At 40.1% G+C, this 21,955-nt stretch overlaps 1 protein-coding gene across 4 annotated transcripts in view; it reads left to right on the top strand.

Annotated features, from left to right (window-relative positions):
* adamts10 (ADAM metallopeptidase with thrombospondin type 1 motif, 10) overlaps positions 1–21,955 on the top strand; it is a 73,555-nt gene that overhangs the window by 48,784 nt on the left and 2,816 nt on the right. For 3 of the 4 annotated variants that reach the window (XM_012881435.3, XM_012881433.3, XM_021308028.2), the window contains 8 exons: positions 3,728–3,861; positions 6,757–6,880; positions 13,241–13,321; positions 15,326–15,489; positions 15,611–15,737; positions 19,345–19,474; positions 19,586–19,790; positions 20,111–20,287. In XM_012881435.3, coding sequence (XP_012736889.2) covers positions 3,728–3,861; positions 6,757–6,880; positions 13,241–13,321; positions 15,326–15,489; positions 15,611–15,737; positions 19,345–19,474; positions 19,586–19,790; positions 20,111–20,287 — 1,142 coding nt within the window. Of the gene's footprint in view, positions 1–3,727; positions 3,862–6,756; positions 6,881–13,240; positions 13,322–15,325; positions 15,490–15,610; positions 15,738–19,344; positions 19,475–19,585; positions 19,791–20,110; positions 20,288–21,955 lie in introns of those variants that run through there. The other variant, XM_021308030.2, reaches the window with a different exon arrangement.

Here is a 21,955-nt window from a genome sequence, read left to right as displayed (position 1 = left end):
CGACTTCGCCGGTACACACTCGCTTTTTCTTGCGAGCACAGGCTGTGAGTGCCAGCACAAACAAACAGAGGATGATGTCAGAAGCCAGTCTAATAAGAAGCTGTTGGCCTCTTTCACACATGAACAGAGGTAGGAGTAGCACTACTTCAACATATTTTTACTCAAGTAAAGGTAAAAGGTTGTCAGCCGAGAAATTGCACAAGTATGAGTGGGAAAAAGAGTATTCAGTAAGAAGGCTACTCTGGTACTGAGTAACTAATCATAACAGCTCGTGATGTAATTTAAAGAAATTACATAATCCAACAGACAAAAATATAAGGTTACGTGCAAATTCTGGTACAAACGAAAAAAAAAAACAGCAAAATATAAAATTCAGGCAGAATAAGCACTTTTCTAAATTAAACTTGAAAGCAATACTTACAACAGTTAATGTATAAACAGTATGTTAGAACAGTGCAAAGTACTTCCAAGGACAATATCTACTTTTTACTGTACTTTCATTTACCTCCAAATTGCTCAGTGAGCTCAACAGATAGAAAATAACATTAACATAACAAAGCTTGTGTACAAATAAGAAGTCTCACTTTAAGATAAGCTCTGGGTTTTTGTGTCTTTGGTGCATTCTTAGTTAAAACAAGTCTGTTCTTTATTCATGAAGTTACTCACAGTAGGTAGAGTAGCCAGACATTTTACTCAAGAAAGAGTAGCGATACTTGAGTAATAATATGACTCAAGAAAAAGTAAAAAGTGCAGTGTCGTAATCTACTTCTAAAAGTATGTTTTGTTCAAAAAGTTACTCGAGTAAATGTGACTAGTTACTACTCACCACTGCACAGGAATGAAGATTTGCTGCAATACTGTGTTGACTGTGTTTTCATAGATATTTTGTCAAATGTATTGACCCCGAGTTCTTTCCTTCATCACTCCAAGCTGCTAAATACTAAACCTTTGGGTATCTTTGGGATCTAAGTTTATCCCAAAGTAACAACCAGAAACTAAGCAAATGTGCAGGTTAACTTATAATCATCAGCACTTCCATAAAACCAAGAGTTTTAGCAATTTGCTGGGATTACCATAACAGCTCTATTTATAAAGCACTTTAAAACAACCTCAGCTGCAAACTATGAACATATTTTAAAAGGGCCCATTGATGTATTTTGACCATAAATTGAAAACACACAAAAACAACATGTATTCATCTTCAAATAAAACTATATAAGGCAAGCATTTGTCCTGATAGTGTATCTTTTTGAGCCTAAAAGGAACTTTGCACTGGGTTTGATCGGCCATCTGCTGGCTGTACCACTGGACTATCAGAAAGCGAGCTGGAGAAATATGACGCAGCTACAGTAAGAGCCAGTAGGCCGTCCTGCGACGCCTCGCAGTGAAGTGACACCCCAAAGTGGTCGAAGAACAACCCAATCTACAGGTTGTTCTTCAACCACGCTGGTCACCGCAGAGGGAACGAAGGACATTTTATACCTGTTTGTCTTTGTTAATGGGGCTCTTACACTTCTGCCTTATACTTCTGAAAGGAGGACTGCAGGATTTTTGTAGATCTGAATTCCTTTATTTCCCTCAAAGCCCTTTTTTTTTTGAAGAAGAAGATGCATTTGCTGAAGACCAATTATTTTTCTGGCCTGTCCCCGTAACTATCACGTTCAGCAACCATGGCCCTATATACCAATTGTAAGGTGTGCATGCTAACATCAAAACTCTTTAACTTCCATAAAAGAAAGAGACACAGTCTGGCCTTCCTATTAACACAATCAGCATTCAGCTGGATGTTCAGTTTCTTCTCTACAACTGCTCCGAGGTATTTAAAATCAGCGCCCTGCTCCACTTAGGATAAGACAATGGCTACTTTTAATATAAGATAGATAGATAGATAGATAGATAGATAGATAGATAGATAGATAGATAGATAGATAGATAGATAGATAGATAGATAGATAGATAGATAGATAGATAGATAGATAGATAGATAGATAGAAATTTTGTTTGCATACAGCTTGAAAAATCACTCTAGAAACCACTCTAAAAATCACAGTAGATTGCACAAATTTTCAGGATAAAGATGCAGCAGCAATTTATTAAACAATTGAAATGTGTAACAATGTAAACAATGCATGGGAAATAGACAGTGTGCTATTCACGGGTCAGGTCAAGTTTAGCTGTGTAGCTCATTTCAGCAGCGAGGCAGCTTCAAAGTGCTTTACATCATGAAAACATAAAGACGTCATGAACACCTCGAAAGAATGTTTATGACATTTATGTTTGTGAGACCAGTAACAAACATTACGTTTCATCAAGTGGATGAAAGTGAAAACAAGTGAAAACGTCGATACACATAAAATAAGTTGGCCAACGGTCCTGTTATTATAGCCTCGTGAGACCATCCTGATCTCGCGAGCTTTCAAGGTTTCACTCGATATGCGGAGCAAATCTATCTGGCGGAGTCAGGTAACTGTTATTACGGGTCAAAAGCAAATCTAAACAGGAGGGTCTTCACAGTTTTGTTTCAAAGGAGCTCAGTTTTTTCCGCTGTTTTACAGTTTTCTGGAAGTTCGTTCCAGATTTGTGGAGCATAGAAGCTGAATGCTGCTTCTCGATGTTTGGTTCTGGTTATGCAGACTAGACCAGAACCAGAAGATCTGAGAGGTCTGGAGGATTGATGCAGCAACAACAGGTCTTTCATGTGTTTTAGGCAAGGCAAAGGCAAGGCAAATTTATTTATATAGCACAATTCAGTACAGAGACAATGCAAATTGGAAAATAAAATAGAATAATAGCAAGTAGAGATAGAATGTAGACACAAAAAAGAACATTTAAACAGTTTAACTAGAACAGTCAAAGGCAATTTTAAACAAATGTGTTTTTGATCTTGATTTAAAAGATTTAAAATCTTGATTTTAATGCTAAGCTGTTCAGTGATTTATGAACTCAAGTATTTTAAAGTCTATTCTCTGAGCTACAGGGTAAGGACTTCAGAAATGGGGTGATGTGCTCTGTCTTCCTGGTTTTAGCGAGAACACAAGCAGCAGCGTTCTTGATCGGCTGTCTGATTGATTTTCTTGGGCAGACCTGTGAAAACATCCATCCATCCATTTTCCTACATTTTCCCTCGTGGGGTCTCGAGGGGGTTGTTGGTGTCTATCTCCAGCTGTCAATGGACGAGAGGCGGGGTTCACCCTGGACAGTTCACCAGTCTATCGCAGGGCAAACAACCATTCACCCACACACTCACACCTAAGGAGAATTTAGAGACCTAACCTAACAGGCATGTTTTTGGACTGTGGGAGGAAGTCGGAGTACCCGGAGAGAACCGACGCATGCACAGGGAAAACATGCAAACTCCATGCAGAAAGAGGTTAAGTAGGATTTGAACCCAGGACCTTCTTGCTGCGCCACTGTGCAGCCCCCTGTGAAAACACTGTTGTAGTAATCAATATAGGGATTATAGGGATATAGGGATTGAAAGGTAGTGGTTCTAGGGTCGACCTGTGAGGAACATCATTAGTTATTGTAAATAAATATGGATATGAAACCCTCTGACTGTGGTCTGAGTGAAAAAAGATGATTTTAGATGTTAAGCCCCTTAGTTGCATCAAGGGGCTTAACATCTAAAAAAAAACCTTGTTTCCTCTGTCTGTTATAATGTGGGTATTTTAAGTACATTAACACTTTATGTGCTGGTTTTGCTGTCTGTTTTTTTCTGCTGGTCCAGGTGGGGTGAAGCCCTGCTCTCTCAACTGCCTCGCCGAAGGCTACAACTTCTACACAGAGCGAGCTCCAGCCGTGGTGGACGGCACGCCGTGCCGGGACGACTCCGTGGACGTTTGTGTAAACGGCGAGTGCAAGGTCAGTTAAGAGGGCCCGGTTTAAACACGTCCATGCGAGTGTTTGATTCCAATGAAAGTCATTAAGCGTGAGGAAGACGGTTTTAAACCGAATCAGCAGAAGATTGCCTTCATCTGGAATAACATTGTTTGCGCTCGCTTTGAAGCCTGAACAGCTTGCAGCTGTCCGGTTTACACGCCGACTGGCGTTGCTCATCAGAATCAGCTGCTTGGATGATAAAACTGTCGTAGGTTTGGCAGCGGCCTCGGATTCCCATTAACCGTCTTAATCCCGGCTGTTAATGAAAACAAAACATTGCTCCGCGTTGCGCTTCGATGAAACGGGGACCACCTGGCGCTCCGAACGGTCCGCCGAGGCCCAATCCGACGACCACGTGGCCGAATTTGTTGAAAAGTCGCTAATGCTTTTCTTAGAAAGAGCTAAAGTACAAACTGTTTCGTTGTGAGGTTTCTGAGTGTGTGTGTAAATTAGAACCATCGCTTCAGCTATTACATCTTAACCTCTGCCTTTCAACCATTTTAACCTCAGCTTAGCGCCCTTATTTAATGTGTCTCAGGGGTTTGCTAGACCGCGGAGGAGAGGTGGTCTGAAATCCAAAAGACGGTTTTGTTTATCAATAGTCCTCCTTTTTTGTGCCTCTTCCTATTTTTTTTTTTTTTCTCTTGCGCTCTGCTCTACAGGAACTCAGTGACCTTCCAGCTCAGTTGTTAGTCTGTCTGCGCTGCAGGCTGGCTTTCATTCCCAGCACTCCTATTTTCTGCCTTTCTCTACTTTCTGACTTCCTTCACATCTAACTTCTATTTTTTTTTTCTTTTCTTGCAGTTTTTCTCTCTGCAATCCAGCCACTCTTCTACTTCTATTTTTTGCCAGCGCAGGCGTGGTGAATGTCCGTCTGTCTCTTGCTTTAACATCCGTTCATTTTAGACCATCAGAAGAGGAGAGAGGCGGAAGATTTTTTAGAAAGGTTGCAGCGTTCTTCCAGGCATATGATCGGGTTTATTACATTCAGATGTGACGGTAGAAGTGGCTGCACAGAGGAGCAAATCTTTGCTCTGTCGCTTTGCAGTAGGCGGCCTGGAGTTTGCATGTTCTCCCTGTGCATGTATTGGTTCTCTGTGGGTTTTCTCCCACTGACCAAAAACATCCGTGTGGGGTTGATTTGCATCTCTAAATTGTGTGCGTGCATGGCTGTCTAGCGGAAGATGGATGGCTAATATTAAATGTGCATACGAGAATGGCATTAAAGACAGCAGACCAGAGAGATCCAGATGAAATATCTTCGCGGCTCTGTTGTGTTTTTCGTTGCCTGATTAACCTCAGATTTGAAGCGAAGATGTCTCCCTTTTTTCCGAGTCCAAGTTTGAATAACTGTAAATAACCAAACATGAATCAAAAATGTCCACTAAAAGGATTTGTTTAGGGTTTCTTCATATTTGGTAACGTATCAAACGACTGGAGCTGAATGGCTATTAGGACACAGACACTAGCTGCCGGCTTTAGTAGAGATGCTGTCGGGTTTTTTTTTTGCTTTGACCCACCAAAACCGATTATTTTTTGTTGCAGATTATTTTCAGCTTCTTTAAAAGCTGAAAATAAATGAGATTGTGAAAACGGCATCTTCTCCCCATGTGTGCGTGGGTCCTTCTCCCACAGTCCAACAAGTTTGATTATTAATTAATTGGTTAATTGGTCTCCTACCCTGAGATCTGAGTGTGGATCGGTGAGCTGTCAAAGGTGCACCCCACCCCGCCTCTTGTGCCGTGTTCGCTGGACGTAAGCACCAACACCCTCCGCGATCCTGCACGGATAAGCGGGTAGACGCAATAGATGGATGGAAAGACCCAAAAAGGTAACATAAATCGATTATGGTGAGCCGAATGGGCCAAAACTCCTGCAAAGCATCGTGGGAGACTTGTGGAAGGATGCCCAAAAATATATGAATCTAGTCGTCAGGTTTAAAGACAATGCTAGCAAATATTAAGGGAATGCATGAAAACGTCTGACTTACATAGAAAGTAGTAAACTTTTAAATACATTCTCTCTTTTATTAGATAATTAGGTAATATGATAATCCTAACTATTCCTGACTAACCTAAACCAGGCTTAGTCTGGTTTAATGTGGCAAAAATAGATTTCATGTTTTCTTACGTTATATTTAGGCATCTGGCTGCAGCTGAATTTAGGTCTGTATATATATATAGAAATAATATGCTAATAAATACCTCATTCACCAATCTGTTTACTATCAGAACAAGAAAAGAAAACACATATAAAACAGTTCTTCCTTGTTGTTAATATAAAAGTTGAATCCATACAGCAATTGTTCTGTTTTCTTTATAAAAAAAGAGTGAAATACAAACTTTTCTTCTGCGCTTAGTTATATTTTTGCGTTATTAGCATCAATTTCGCTCCGAGTTGAAACTGGTTTGGTCTGATTTAAAAAAAAAAGCCTTCTGGACACGGTCCTGAAGCAAGCAGCGAGCGGCCTCACGGGTAAATGGGAGAACCGGAGCACTTGTCGTTCACTTTCTCCAGTTTAGTTTCAGTTTTGTTCCCTGTTTTAAGAGTTTGAGTGAAACCACCTGCTTCGCTCATCATGAAATTTATTTATGTCGACAGCTTTGAGTTCAGCCACCAAAGAGCGTTATTTCTGCACAGGATCAGACACAAAAAAAAGAAAAGAAAAAAAAAAGAAAAAGAAAAAGAAACAGCACACATCTGGTTTTTTCATCTGATATTTCAGTGTTTTGAAAAAGCGGTCTGGAAGACATTAGGAGGTAATTCGTCAGCTCGGCCCCTGACACCTCTCCGCTCACCGACTGTGCCCTCTTCCGCCCGTCACCCCGGCTCACCTCTGCAGCTCACCTCGCTTCTCTCTCTCTTTTTTTATCGCAGCACGTGGGCTGCGACCGTGTGCTCGGCTCGGACGTGCGCGAGGATCGCTGTCGAGTCTGCGGCGGTGACGGCGGCGGCTGCGTCTCCGTGGAGGGAGTTTTCAACGACTCGCTGCCCGAAGGAGGTAGAAATGAAAAACACTCGCCTTTCTGGTCATCTAAACTTTCTTTTGGTGAGCAGCTCGCCACATAGTTGAAATCCAGTCAATCCAGCCTGTGATCTGGTCTGCAGTCAAATAGCAGAAATGTTTTCATTTTAATTTCAACTTTGGAGCGGCGTTCCTCTTCCCAAAGATTAGACACGGCCAACAGGAAGCATTCACCATTTGAAGGTATGCAACGCAGTCTGTAGTCGAGGAAATATGCACATTTGGCTTTTACTAGCCTGGATCGAGAGAGCATCTTGGAAAGATGAGTTTTGAGCCCATCAGCGATCGAGACCATTCTTTTGTAATCATGTATTCGCACAAGCACTGGCTTAACTTACTCGAAATGTTAAATAAACACCACACGGATATCAGAATAGCCCTCATTTCTGCACATATTTTACTTGAACTACCGACTGGCCAGACCTCGCTTTAAAAATCAGCCAGATATATACAGAAGTATTCAGTAAATGAGAATGTTATTCTAACAAAAGTTAATTTCATGATTTATTAACTCAATTGACTTAGCGAAACAGACAGATTCCTTACACGCAGGACTGTTTTCGGGCCTTTATTTTTTGTTAATTCTGATGATTTTCCACTTACAACATTCAAAATTAGAATATTATATCAGGCCAACAATAATAAAAACAACATTTATTACAGAAATGTGAGCTTTGTGAAAAGTATTATTTTCAAAACGTACTTATAACTTCCGCATTAGAACACATACTTGAATTTAGTGAATACGCCTGCATGCATTCAGCCGTTAATAAACTAAACCCCACCGTGTTTTTCTGCTAGTGTTAGATCGGGTAATGTGCTCAAAGCAGGCCTCTTGGTGTTTTATCACATTTGCTCTTATGTGTGATTTCATAGCATTCTTTACAGTTGCAGCAAAACTTCCTGAGCTGCATGCAAGAACTCTGCATACGTTTGCTCTGCATGTAAAGCGGGTCATAAAAAAGCTCAGGAGGGATTGAAACAGACTGCAAAAAGGGAACTAAAAATAAGTAACATTTTCTTGAAATGAGTGAATTTATCCTTGATTTGAGCAGCAAGTTTAACTCATCTGCCAATGGAATAAGATTGTTGCCCTTAGAATAGGAACAACTCATCTCCATCATCTTATTTCAGGTGCAGTGTGTCTAATTATCTTATTTTAGGGGTGAAAATATTCATTCCATTGGCAGATAATCTTATTTACCTGCTCATAGCAAGGATAAATACGCTGATTTCATAAAGATTTTACTTTTAGTTTCCTTTTTGCAGCTTTGATTTGATGGTTAAGAGCAAACAATGCCGTGCCCTCCTTAAGGATTTCCACTGTTTTTGCTTAATTTGTGGCTCCTAAATGATTCAATGCAAACAAATTTCAGACCACTACAACCAGAGTAAATTTTATGTGATGGTTTTATAGTAAGGCAAAAAAAAACAAAAAAGCTATTGAAGGAAACCTGGCCCTCTATGGAAAACTGATCACCCACTAAACCTGATAACTGATTGATAGTGTTGAAACCAAAAACCAGGACAAAACTAATGAGAAACGGTTTTCAAGACCAATTACTTCAGTTAGTATAATAATAGTTGTTGCTGGAAATGTTTTAAAGGAAAATATGCAGGTAGCAGCTCACTATTAAGCTAACTTTTACCAGGGCTCCAGACTAACTTTTTCATTTGTGTGGATATATATCCTAATTGTCAAATAAATCTGACGAGCTGGTAACAAGTTAAACAGAGCAACCAGACAACACGAGCTAAACATTAGCTGATGGGGCGTTGCTGCAGGCGGAGTTAGTGGAGGCGATGGGTGGAGAACAGGGCCGATTTAACTCAGCGTTCTTTCTTTCTGCGTGTTTGTACTGATAAAACCTCTGTATATTTTCACTGGAAAATGTTCCTCCCTCATGTTCTGTCTCATCCTCAGCATGAAGGGGCAAAGGTGGCAGCGCTGACATTTTTAAAGTAAAAAACTGTCTTTGGTTTCATTTGAACCAGGACTTTCACAGTAAGTTGTAGTAAAATAAAGGATGTTGGAGCTGTGGTTTTGGTCCTAAGGTTGAAAAACACTGACGAGACCCGGACAGGACCAGGGCTAAGAAAAAGGGGTTTTAAGACCAGTGTTGACAAGAAAACACTATGTTAGAATACATGTCACCGTTTGGTTTAGCCTCAGCATCCACATTTACATCTGCGGTCATATTCTTCATCAAACATATCAGGTTTAACTTCTTTAAGGATGTTGGAGCATCCAACATCCTTAAAGAAGCGACTGTGGCTTGAGTAGTTGTCTGGCAATCTGAGGGTTGTGGGTTCGATTCCAGCTTCCCCCTGCCGCATGTCGATGTGCCCCTGGGCAAGGCACTTAACCCCAAGTTGCCTACCGAGCTCCATCTCGGTGTATAAATGTGTGTGTGTTAGTGAGAGCGACTGGGTGAATGTGGCTATAGTGTACAGCGCTTTGGGTAGTCAACATGACTGGAAAAGATCTATATAAGTTCAGTCCATTTACCATTTAAGCTAAAACCCTTCTTCTGCAATCTTCACCATCGCCTCCATTTGAGTTTCATTCGCAGGGAAACCTTCAGAAAGGCTGGAATCTGTTAAAAGTTGCTTCCTTAAGCCGACAAAATCGCTTCGTTGTGTTGGATCCTCATTGTTTACTATCTGGTTTCAGCCGTGGTGACCACCACTAACATCAGTGACTCGAATGTTCACCATGCACATTTTATTTTGTTTTTGAATACTTTTTAAGCTGTTTGATTTTACTTAACTCCTGAATTGGAAGTTAACTACTGTATATTTTGTACCTGCTCTTTCTTTATTTCGATTGTAAAGATCTTTCAGGAAGATATATCTGATTATTTTAACGTTTTTCTGACTGTTGCTCCTCAGGAAATACCAGATAGTTTCATTGATAATATCTCTACTGGTTATTTTCAGTTCTATTTTTATGTCAGAAATGTCTTTCAGGCCAATGAAAAGCATCTAAAGGTTAGGAGCCCATAGATGCCATAAATCAGAATCCAATTAATTCAGTTAGCAAATGTTTCAGAAGTGTTCACAAATGAACAAGCCAAGTCAAAAACATGTAAAGCCAACCAGTGTGGCCTACAGTCCTCCTGCTATCAGATGTATTTTTAGGTGACTCTGCCCACAACACCAGCCTCGGAGTCGCTCACCCTAACGTCAACACCCGTCTTCCCCCTCCTGTGATTCTTCAGAGGGGGCCACACCCTGAGCAAGCAGCCCCGCTCTAAACCACAAAGTCTGTCAGCCTCCATCCGAGGTTCCTGCTTCTCTCAGAGTCTCTGGAGTTATAACTAGCGTGCTTCTTTCAAAACAAGTTACTTTTTTAAAGCTGTTTTAAAGTATTGGAAGGTAGTTTTTCTGGTGTATTCAATGTCTGATTATGGAATGGACCTGGCTATCATGTAGATCTACCTGCAGAAGCCAGATTTTAAAAAAATTAAGTAAAGTTTACTATGTTTTTTTTTTAACTCTGCACATACAAGCTTGGTGTAAAAGTATGGGCACTCATTAACAAAACATGGTACATCCTTGGTGCTTTCAAATTATTTAAAGGAATATAACCACGTTATATGGCAATACGAAAATTACCAATATCCAGTTGATTATGATCAAATCAGTCTATATATGCCAAGCGTCTGTCCAGATAGTGTTTTGATCATCCCTTTAGAGCCTAAATACAGGCTAATTGTACGCATGACAGAGACATAACCCCGGTCACATGACGTAATGGTAAACACAGAATGGTATACACAGAAAAGGCTATATTTGCTAACAAACTGAGCAAAAACAAAGCATAGAAAACGAAAAATAGCAAATACTTTGCCAGCCAGACATGATGATCTTTCAGAAAAAATCTTGTATGCAGTTACTGCCGTATAAATTTAAATAATGTCAAATAACGTGACTATGTACCTTTTAAGAGGAGAAAATGGCAATAAGGTGTTGCTGATCAAATGTACTTAATAAGCTGATCATCAGCAACTGTGACCACATCTTTAAAAGCAAGAATTTGGCAGATTGCTGCTCTAGAGCATATGGTGTGTGATAAAACAACGGCAAGAAGGAAAGACATCAGCAATGGCCTTAGAGAAGCAATTGCTGCATTTACGTACGTATATAGCAGGTGTTAAAAGGCAATTTGAAGTCAGTCATTCTAGATAAATTATTTACAAACTGTGAATAATCCCCCAAAATGATTTCTTAAGTCTGAACATGCGATGCTGCTAGAAATGACAAACTACCATGGGCTTCATAAAACTGCAAACAGGAAAGGACTAAACAAGGATGAATTGCTTGGAAGGGTTCCCCAGGTTGCATCTTCTCTCTAAAAAAAAAAAAAAAATATGGCAGCATGAATTAGTTTGCCAAGCTGAGGTGCAAGACCACCAGTCTGATCTGTTATTTGTAATTATGAAATAAAAAAAAAACATACCAGAACAAACTTCTCGTACCAAGCATGATGGAGGAGGAATGATGATTTGGGCTCGATTTGCAGCTGCAGAGTAAGCAAACCTTAGGGTCATTAAGTCGACCGTATAAAGTAGTTACTGAAATATTTTGCTGTCCAATGTGAGGACAACAAATTAAGCTTTTCCCCAGGCTGTGCTATCAACTGGACAATGATCCCAAATACAGCATAATATATACAATAAATGTTGGAAAAAGAAAACAATCAGTCCTACATTGGCCCAGTCAACTTCTAGATTGGATAAAATCTTACATGAGAGCCTGATAAAGACACACGGAAAACAATCTCATAAAACGGTGGGTAAGTGCTCAAATGATTCAACTATAAGCACCAGAATTCCTCCAGCTTTTCATAAAAATGCTGTTTTTGTCATAAGCAGCTGGCTAAAGTGAGTTTAGGTAGAACGAAGCTGTGCACTTGTACTTTTTAAAGTGCACTCCTGGTCGCAATGACAGCGCGGCGTCTTTTCATCTGCAACCAAAGTCAAACTCCAGGCACAGGACTGGAGGCCTATTCTGGTCCCGGTCGGGATTTATGACTGGGAGAATCACTCAGTCATGTCTACAGCAAGCTTTTGATTTCTCTAAACTTAAAAAAAAAAAAGAAAGAAAAAAGAATCCAGCCAACCCTTATTCCCTGCTGTCTGCTTCAGTGATTTAAAGGATCCCTCCAGAGTTTCTGACCCGCAGCAGAGCTTCGGGGGCCACTTTTTACATGTGTGGCTTCCCGTTTTGTTTGTCTCACACATGTGGGTTTCGACATGCAGGCGCAGCACTCGCATGCTACGAGCTGCAGTGTCCCACTTTTATTTCACTGGTTATCATGTCGGCAAATATGCTCCTCAGTGTGCAGATAATAAAGCTGTTAGGAAGTAAATATGGGTCTATAAACAAGACTTTATACAATGAGTTTTAACGTGTAACACAAGCACAGAAAAAGGGCGCTACGCGAGGCATATAGGCAAAACCTAGAAGGAAACTATGCATCAAATTTGCAAGAATGCGCCTGAAAACTTTGTTACTCTATTATTAACATACCAAGTGATAACATTATCCCTATAGGGAGAGTTTTATGACCGCAGAGTGAAGCCAAACCACTGCATCTGCACTGTAAAGCTGAGAAAAATGACATGAATGTGTACTGCAGTTCTGCTCGTTCTAGAAAAGAGAAAGATGAGGTTCCCTAATGCTGCCGTTTGTTTTATTTGTTTTTTTGTGCTCCAATCTTAGCACAGATACATTAACGTTGATGTAAGGTTTCTCCCAATTTATCTGAATCTGTCGCTCAGGTATAGGTGGTGAGAGGTTGCTAAATTGTTCTCTCTGACGCTTGTGCATCTGAAACCAAAAACCTCCGCCTGTCAAAGCTCCACAAGGCGCTTACTATAATATTTTTTGAAAAAAAAAAAAAAAAATGTCACTGGAAGGAATTAGATTCTAGTTCAGCTTTTTTTTTTATTCTGTCATCCTCCAGTGAGTTGGAGTTATTTATGGTGCTTCAGCACCTGGTCTGCTGGCTGGACGGCAGAGCGGAGCTGAAGAAGGGAGAGTTAGTCGAGTTGGAGGTGAGATGAGCAAAAGATAAAAAAAAACAAAAAAAAAAACATGGACGAAAGACAGACAGATGGAGTGAATGGAGAGAAAGTGAGAGAAGCCAGGTCTTGGCAGTGATGTTACTTCTGAGCAGAGACTTGAGGATATCTGACCAGGAATGCAGCTGGAAACTTAAGCCCCTGCTTAGCACGTTGATATCCCACAGAGTTAAACACCACCCTCATCCACAGAGAATAAAACTCCTCCACTTTGCTTTCATTCTTTGGGTTTTTCTACCCCCCTCAGATTATGAAGAAGTGGTGAGAATCCCTAAAGGATCGGTGTTTATCCACATACAAGAGGTCAACATCTCCCTCAACTACCTTGGTAAGTTGAAGCTAATTTCAACAAACACGTTTTTGGGAAAAGTCTCATTCAGCGTAATAAAACTGTTTTAAATGAGAGGCCTGGCCAATACAGCAGAAGGATTTACGAGCACAACACATAATACTAGGGGTGTACACAGGTACGGCACATTTTGTGTACTTTCCAATCAAGAAAAATATAAAAAAATATATTTATTTTTGTCAGCAGTAAACAATGAATCTTTTAAAAATTCTGAAATTAATTGGATTTCATGATATTATAAAACTTAAAAAGTGGAAAGTATAGAACTGACCGGAGATTTTGTTGGATTTTTTTTTAAGGAATACTAGTAGTAATATAAGCAGACATAGCAAATTCCTGGCTAGATGGTCAAGTCAACTCAAGTGAAGTTTGTCTGTAGCACATTTCAGCAGCAAGGTGGTTCAAAGTGCTTTACATCATGAAAACATCATAAAAACATCATAAAAACATTGAAACGGTCACCGGTTACGAGACCAGTAACACACATTAACTTGTATCAGGTGAAAACATCAATGCACATCAAATATGTTGGTCAGTGTTCCTGTTATTATGGGTCAAAAGCAAGTCTAAACAGGTGGGTTTTCAGTCTTAATTTAAAGGAACTGATTTGGCCGTTTCTAGAATTCTGTTCCAGATCTGTGGAGCATAGAAGCTAAATGCTGCTTCTCCATGTTTGGTTCTGGTTCTGGGTTCGCAGAGTAGACCAGAACCAGAAGATCTGAGTGGTCTGGAGGGTTGATACAGCAGCAACAGGTCTTTAATGTATTTTGGACGATTGAGCTTGCTAACAACACCTTGACATATAAGGCAAGGCCAGGCAAATTTATTTGTAAAGCACATTTCAGTACAGAGACAATGCAAAGTGCGTTACATGATTAAAACATAGGAAAATAAAAACAGAATAAAAGCAAGTTGGAATAAAATGGGAAAAATGGAAACTCAAAGCAAATATTAAAAAAACTGTTGGACAACAAACTTGAACTAATGATGTTTCAGTAAAACAGTTTAACCGGAACAGTCAAAGGCAATCCTAAACAAATGTGTTTTTAATCTTGATTCATAAAAACTCAGGCTTTCAGCACTTTTACAGTTATCTGGATTCTCTGTACATACAAGCTAGTTGACAGAGCTGCAGGATGCAGGGCTGAAAATCCAGCCAATGACTGGATGCTAGCAGGATTTTAGTACTTTAGACAGTACCAATAGATAGAGGACAGTGGCTAAGGCCAGGAACTATAGGACAAGAGGCTGGACACTGGCGATTAGGGCAGTTTTTGGATACTGATTGAGAGGGTGAGATACAGGAAGACCAGGCAATGGAAGCTGATGGACAGTGTTGATAGCTGGGGGCTAGCAGCTAGGATCTGGAGGGATTGGGTGCTGTAGGTTAGCGCAATATCAAGGACCACCTTAATCTTAGTCCAAATGATAAATGCTACCTGAATCAAACATCTGACAAAAATAAACAATCCTACACTGCAAAAACGGACCTAAAAAGAAGTAAAATGTTCTTAAAAGTTGTGTTTCTGTCCTAGATTTGAGCAGGTAAATAATATTATCTGCCAATAGAATGAGTATTTTGACTCCTAAAATAAGATATTTAGACATCCTGCACTTGAAATAAGACGTTGGAGATGAGTTGTTCCTATTTCAAGTGCAAATATCTTATTCCATTGGCAGATCATCTTATTTACCTGCTCAAATCAAGGACACATACACTCATTTTAAGAAAATGTTACTTATTTTAAGTACCGTTTTTGCAGTGTAAATATATTTACTGCATTGATATAAACATGTTCTTGTGCAGAATAATTTGTTGAGGCTGAATGACAAAAAAAAACATCAAAGGTAAAAGCTCCAAAACAGATCTATATCACCTACTTCACCTAAACAGCTGTATTGGCTACCGTCCTATTATAAATGGTAAATTGTAGCATGTGATTGTGAAACTTAAAGGACACATGTCCCTCCTCTGTGTTCCAGTCCTGAAGAATAAAAATGACCAGTATTTTATCAATGGGAAGCTTAGCATTGACACGCCGCGAAGGTTCAACGTAGCCGGCACCACTTTCCACTACAGGCGGCCCACTGACGGACCAGAAACTCTTGAAGCCTTGGGCCCAACAAACATCACCCTCATTGTCATGGTAGGACTGAGCCTGGTTTTGACCTGGGAAGCTCAAAAGATATGATAGCCACATTAAGTTATGAGTCACTCAGTGAAGCGAGACGAGTGAAAATATTCCTGTTTTGCATTTATCTGCTCAGTTGCTGGTGAGGGAGGACAACCCAGGGATCCACTATCGTTTCAATCCGCCAGTCAGCAGGGATCCCCTAAGTGGCTTCGCCTGGCAATACGTGTCCTGGTCTCGCTGCTCAGCGTTGTGTGCTGGAGGTAAGAAAGCAACAAAACACGCAAAAGAATGTTGAAATGTGTTTAAATGGCTACACACAAGCACTGACTGCTCAGCTCCTAACCAGAACATGAAAGAAGAAGTCCTCAAACTAAAACTTAACTGTAAAACTGTTCTTGCGGACCCATATACACGGATCAATCAAAACATTATATTGATTCAATAGTCTCGTCTGCTGAGTGTTTACCTAAACTCTCCTGACGGTGAACAGCAGTTTAATCGATTCCCCAGCGTTACTGAAAGTTCTTGAATGTGCCATGGTCTGTCTTTCATTTCGATTGTTTTCCTTATACACTGCAAAAAGAGATCTGAAAATAAGTCAGATCTCCAAGAAATGAGCATATCTGTCCTTGTTTTGAGCATCAAAATGAGACTATTTGCCAACGGAATAAGATTTTTGCACTTAGAATAGGAACAATTCATCTCCATCATCTTATTTCAAGTGCAGTATATCTAATTATATCATTTTAGGGGTAAAAATACTCATTCCATTGGCAAATAGTCCTATTTAGCTGCTCAAATCAAGGAAAAAAAACACAAATTTCAAGAAAACTTAACTTACTTTTAGTTCCCTTTTTGCAGTGTATTCTAGATGTCCTTTGGGTTATTGTCGCTCAAAGCAAGCGCCACAGCATCCTAACAGTAACCCTGAAATAAGTAATTGTCATTGTTGTAAATGAAGGATGCATGGTGGAGCGCTGTTGCAGTACCCTTGCAGGAAGAAGGTCCTGGGTTCAAACCCGGCCCGGGGTTCTCCACAGGCATGCAAGGGTTCTCTCGGGGTACTCCAGCTTCTTCACGCCACCCAGATATGCAACTGATTAGGTTGAATTTATCTCTTTAAATTGCATTTAGTAAAAATGTGACCCCCCACCCCCACCCCCCAAGACCTGTCAGATGAAATAATGGAAAGACATTAAAACTCTGCAAATAAGATGGAGTACTGCAATACAAATGAACTGTGTCTTATTCGAAGCAAGTACTACAAAAATTTGACTATTTATGAGGATGTTGATGTCTTTTGCCTCAGAGCAAAGAGCTCTCATACTTTTATCTGGGGGAAAAGGCATAGCGACTCCATGAGATTTTAGATGATTTATTGGTGGAAATTGACAACAAAAAAGGGCTCTGCCAACTTCTGTTTGTGAATTTTGCGCCCCAGGTTGATGAGCAATTCTGTTTTTCAATAATGAGCTTGATGCTACCGAAGAATTCAAAGTGTTTTCAAATCTAGATGAGGGGCAAAAACTTACTAAAGGTGATTTGATTGCACTTCGATTTGTTTGTTTGTTCAATTTAACATTTTGGGTCGTGTCTGTGGTTTTTGTTTGCTTGCTAAAAATACCAAAATAAAACATTATTAGGTATGCTTTGGATTGGATTGTCCCATTTTTGTCTTCAGATTTGTCATCATTTGTTGGGTCTTAGATTATGGTTTTGCGTCGTCATGCGGTCGCTGCAGATTTGTCGGCTGCTGATTCATTATGTGCATCTCCCGTTCCACTACGTGCTGAAGGAGCTCTACTGGATTGAGATCAGGAGACTGTGGAGGCCGTTGGAGCACAGTAAACGATTCAAGAAATCCAGTTCAAGGGGATTTCAGCTTTGTGACACGGTGCTTTATCCTGCTGGAAGTAGCCCACAGAACATGGGTTGGTCATTAATGTGTCTCTGCTCTGTCTAATGGGTGGTTTTTCTTTCCACTGTCGCTTCATGCTTGCTCAGTATGAGGGATTGCTACAAAGCCATCAACAATGCAGACGACTCTCCCTGTAGCTCTACGGTTCTCCAGGAGTGAATGCTGCTTGTCGGGACTTTGATGCAATCAACTGGGTTCCCTTATATTGGAAATGTTTGACCAATCTGTATTATCTGACTGATTCTGACTTTGTAAAGTGCCTCGAGATGACATGTTTCATGAATTGGCGCTATATAAATAAAATTGAATTGAATTGAATTAATGGTTAGATATTGTCAGCAATACTCAGATAGGCTGTTACTGTATATTAAAAATAAAACTCCTCAGGTTCCCAAAACTGTGACAGAAAAAAAACAACAAAAGAAAACAGAGCAGCTTTCCACCACAATTAACCCCATAAAACCTAATGGATTCATGCGTTCATGTTTAAATTTTGCAATGTAAATCAAAACTTAGAACCAGGCAATGGTTTTTCCAGTCTGTTAGCTTCTAATTTGGGTGAATTGTAACCTCTTTCAATCAGTTCATGCACTGAGAGATGGTGTTTGGGTGTTTATCCGCCTAATTGGGCTTCTTTTGAAAACGCTAGTCTCTAGGTTGTTAAAAAACTGGGATTGCTTTTAGGTAGTATTCATTGGTAAATTCTATCAAAATAGTTGTCATTGTGTAACAGAAAAACAAAAAAACCTGCAGATTTTAATAAAATTCAGTTTCCTTGCACTCATTGTATTACTTAACTTATTTTGAAATGTCTAGAACCCATTGAACCTGCCATCATCAATGATTATCATTGGTTAATCAAGTGTCACTATGAAATGCTATTGGAGAATGTTGATAATAAATGCCTTAAATGGGGTTAACAGTTCAACTGATCAACTGAAGAAGAAAATGTTTCCTGGCTGTGTGGGAATGAGAAGAGTTAGCTTGATCTGTGTTCTGCGAGAGAAAGAGAGAAATTATTTAGTATTTAGTTAGCTATTCAGTTTATGTTGCAGTTGCCATGACATCATTATTGGGGAAATGATCTTTGTGTGTAAATTATTTGGTTGCCTGATTGCACATTTTGTGGGGAGCCTGTATGTGCAAAGCTTTTCTTAGCTTTAGTGCAGTTGTGTACTAATGGTGTATTTTTTTTTTAATCATGTGTTCAATAGTTCTACGCTTTTAACATTATTTTAAAAGAGCCTGAGATTTGGGCTGGTTCTTTTTGGAGTTGAGCGGGTTTTGCTTTGCATTTGGGCTGGAAACCGTCAGTCAGATCTGGCAACTCTGGTTGTAACGAGTGATGTGAGCTACTTGCCCTCACAAAGCAGTTTTAAACTAAGATTAAATTACTCACAGGTGGAACTTGTTTACAAATTTTGAGACTTATAACGGCAATACATTTTTTAATCCTTTGCAAAAGAATATTGGTAATCACATGTGCTTTTTCTTCTAGTACACAATTACACTGCAAAAACAGAACTAAAATATGTAAAATCTTCTTGAAATGTGTGTATTTGTCCTTGATTTGAGCAGGTAAATAAGATTATCTGCCAATGGAATGAGTAATTTTACCCCTACAATAAGATAATTAGATATACTGCACTTGAAATAAGTTGATGGAGATGAGTTTTTCCTATTTTAAGTGCAAAAATCTTATTCCATTGGCAGGTCATCTTGTTTACCAACTTAAATAAAGTACAAATACACTAATTTCAAGAAAATTTTAACTTATTTTTAGTTTAGTTTAGTCTGTTTTTGCAGAGTATCTGCTACTATGGTCGGTCACAAAAACGTTTGTGTTTGTAATCTGACAAAATGTGAAAAAGCTCAATGTGTATGAATACCTTTGGCACGGTATTATCGTCTCGCTGTGTCTCTCCTGTCTTTTCTGACCTGTGGGTCAGGTGTACAGATCCAGCAAGTTGTGTGTAAGAGGCAGTCAGACTTTTCAGTCGTCTACAATCACTTCTGTGACAAGAAGAGCAAACCCAAAGAGAAGAGAAGGTCCTGCAACACTGAGCCGTGCTCCCCAACGTGAGTCCTGATGCACAAAATTAAAAACTTTCCATGCATTTCTTAATTTCAATGTGACTGCAGCCTTGTGGAGATATTAAAAACCAACGGCAGGCTTTTCTCTGCTTCCAGCTGGTGGACAGGAGAGTGGTCGGAGTGCAGCCGCAGCTGTAACGGCGGCCTGCGGACACGGGAGGTGTTGTGCAAAAGGAAGATCTCTGCGATGGAGGAGAAGGTCCTGGACGACTCGGCCTGCAGCTCCCCTCGCCCTTCGTTCACTGAGCCCTGCAGCAACCACAGCTGCCCTCCCGAGTGGCTGGCCTTGAATTGGTCTGAGGTAGAAAGACGTTTTTGCAGTCATGCATGTTCCACCTTGACGTTTGCCCTTGTTTTTAGGTGTTGCTCCATGAACCCACCCCCAAATTGGTATTTCTAACAAAGGTATAGACCAGACTTCTTGTTCCTGATGTGCTTTGCAGTGCAACGCTGGCATGACAACAATATTGAGTCGTTGGATCTTAGTTTTGTTTCTTGTGCAGCTGCTGCCCTCTGCTGTGCAGATTTTTGCAGTGACCTCTTGCATCTCCTCAATCTCCAAGCCGCCGTGCCTGATGTTTTAAAATGAGTCCCCCCACCCCGCCCCCTTTTTGTCTGCAGTGCACTCCCAGTTGTGGACCTGGCTACAGACACCGCGTGGTGTTGTGCAAGAGCGGAGAGAGCGGTGACACGTTGCCAGACTCAAAGTGTCCCAAACATGGCCGACCCACCTCCAGGGTGCGCTGTAACCTGCAGCGCTGCCCTCCTCCTCAGTGGGTCACGGGTCCATGGGGGGAGGTAAGAGACCAAACGGATCTTTTATCCTACACATAATACACCGATCAGTACAGTCGTGTAACGACGAAAGGAAAGCACATCCTGTTTTAATTGGACTTTAGTCTGTTTTAAAGTTGGGTAAATTCAACCTGGTGTTTGTGAAAACAAAACGAGCAGATTTCACATTTGTCGTTGCTAGTAAAACAAAGAAAACCCAAACTGGCCAGTTTGTGTGTAGAAGACTAAACTGACCCCAACATTCAGTGAACTTATTCTCTGACAGGGTTGCGTGGGATCTTTGGTCTTTAAAAAAATTCTTTTGCTGATTGAAGATTGCAGGCGTTGATTTCTGAAACAAATGTCTTGAGGTTCCACTGCAAAATGCTGATTACTGCACTTAGGTCTGGACTTTGACTAGGCCATTGCAACACCACAGCTATTTAGTTTTTTAGCCAATATGTTGTAGATTGGGTTTCTTGTTGAGGACTGTGTTTTATGACCCGTAGATGGTCAGATGGACAGATGATCTCGCATTTAAGTGTAGAGTATTTTGATTTACAGATGATTTTATGGTTGACTCGATGACTCTGAGGTATGCCTGTCCAAAATGATAAACAAGGCTACCCGGCCCTGTTAGGGAGGTGCCACATTCTGGGCAATGAACCGAAGGGGGGAGTGTTGTGAAGCATTTATCGCTGGTTGAGTATTTAATTTTAATCATCTCCCAATTTAAACTCCTGTACGGTTAATGTTTTCCGTTAAATTTAAATATCGCGTCAGTAGTTCTGTATCTCTATTTGCAAATATTTAAATCCAGCCACCCATGCTGAATATCACAGGGTTTTATAGAGCGAGCATTCAAATCTCTTTGTGGAAATGTTCAAACAAAGGATGTGAGGACTTCTGCTTTCAACGTCTCCACACAGACAGGAAGAGTAAAGCAATCCCAAGAGTACTAGATTGTTGATCATTCACTGAGGTGAAGGTTGAATGGAGCTGACGTGCTGCAATTGCACCTCCAGCATGTAGAGCTGCAATAGCATATATATATATATATATATATATATATATATATATATATATATATATATATATATATATATATATATATATATATATATATAGATCGGAGATCTTAACAGACTTTGCTCTTTCGGTAAATATTGTAATATCAATATAACCTCATATTGTGACAAAACTGGTGATTTACACCCCATCGCTATGAAACTACAGAAACTATTGTTTTTGGTCTGATTTATGGTCTGATTCCGTTTTTAAACTCATTCTGGACTCCGATTTCTGCATTGGGAAGAGCAATATGTACACAGATGACAGCAGCGCTCCTGCAGGAGGAGGAGTTGTTCAGATGCAGGGGGTGTAAAAAAAAAATATCATCATTTCAGCTGCCTATGTAGAGAAAATGGTTCCCAGGAGTTGAGTGGATGCACGCTTGTGTAGTACTTTTTCGTTCTGTAATAACTTTAAAACTGAAGAGGGGCTGCGGTGATCTGGTAGAGCTCTAGTGTCTCCATTATTTAGTATCTTGTATCTCCTCTGATTAGAAAACTAAAGTTAATTTTTTGGTTTCCAGCTAGCTAATCACTACTCAGGGCTGCCTAAGCTGAAAATTAGCTAATTTTAGCCACTTCAGGAAATTTCTTGGGACTTCTTCAGCCCTGATACCTTAAA

Source organism: Fundulus heteroclitus, chromosome 9 (assembly GCF_011125445.2).
Source record: "Fundulus heteroclitus isolate FHET01 chromosome 9, MU-UCD_Fhet_4.1, whole genome shotgun sequence".
Lineage (NCBI taxonomy): Eukaryota > Metazoa > Chordata > Actinopteri > Cyprinodontiformes > Fundulidae > Fundulus > Fundulus heteroclitus.
The sequence above is the reverse complement of the archived record's forward strand: the minus strand, read 5'-3'. Positions and strand labels throughout refer to the sequence as shown.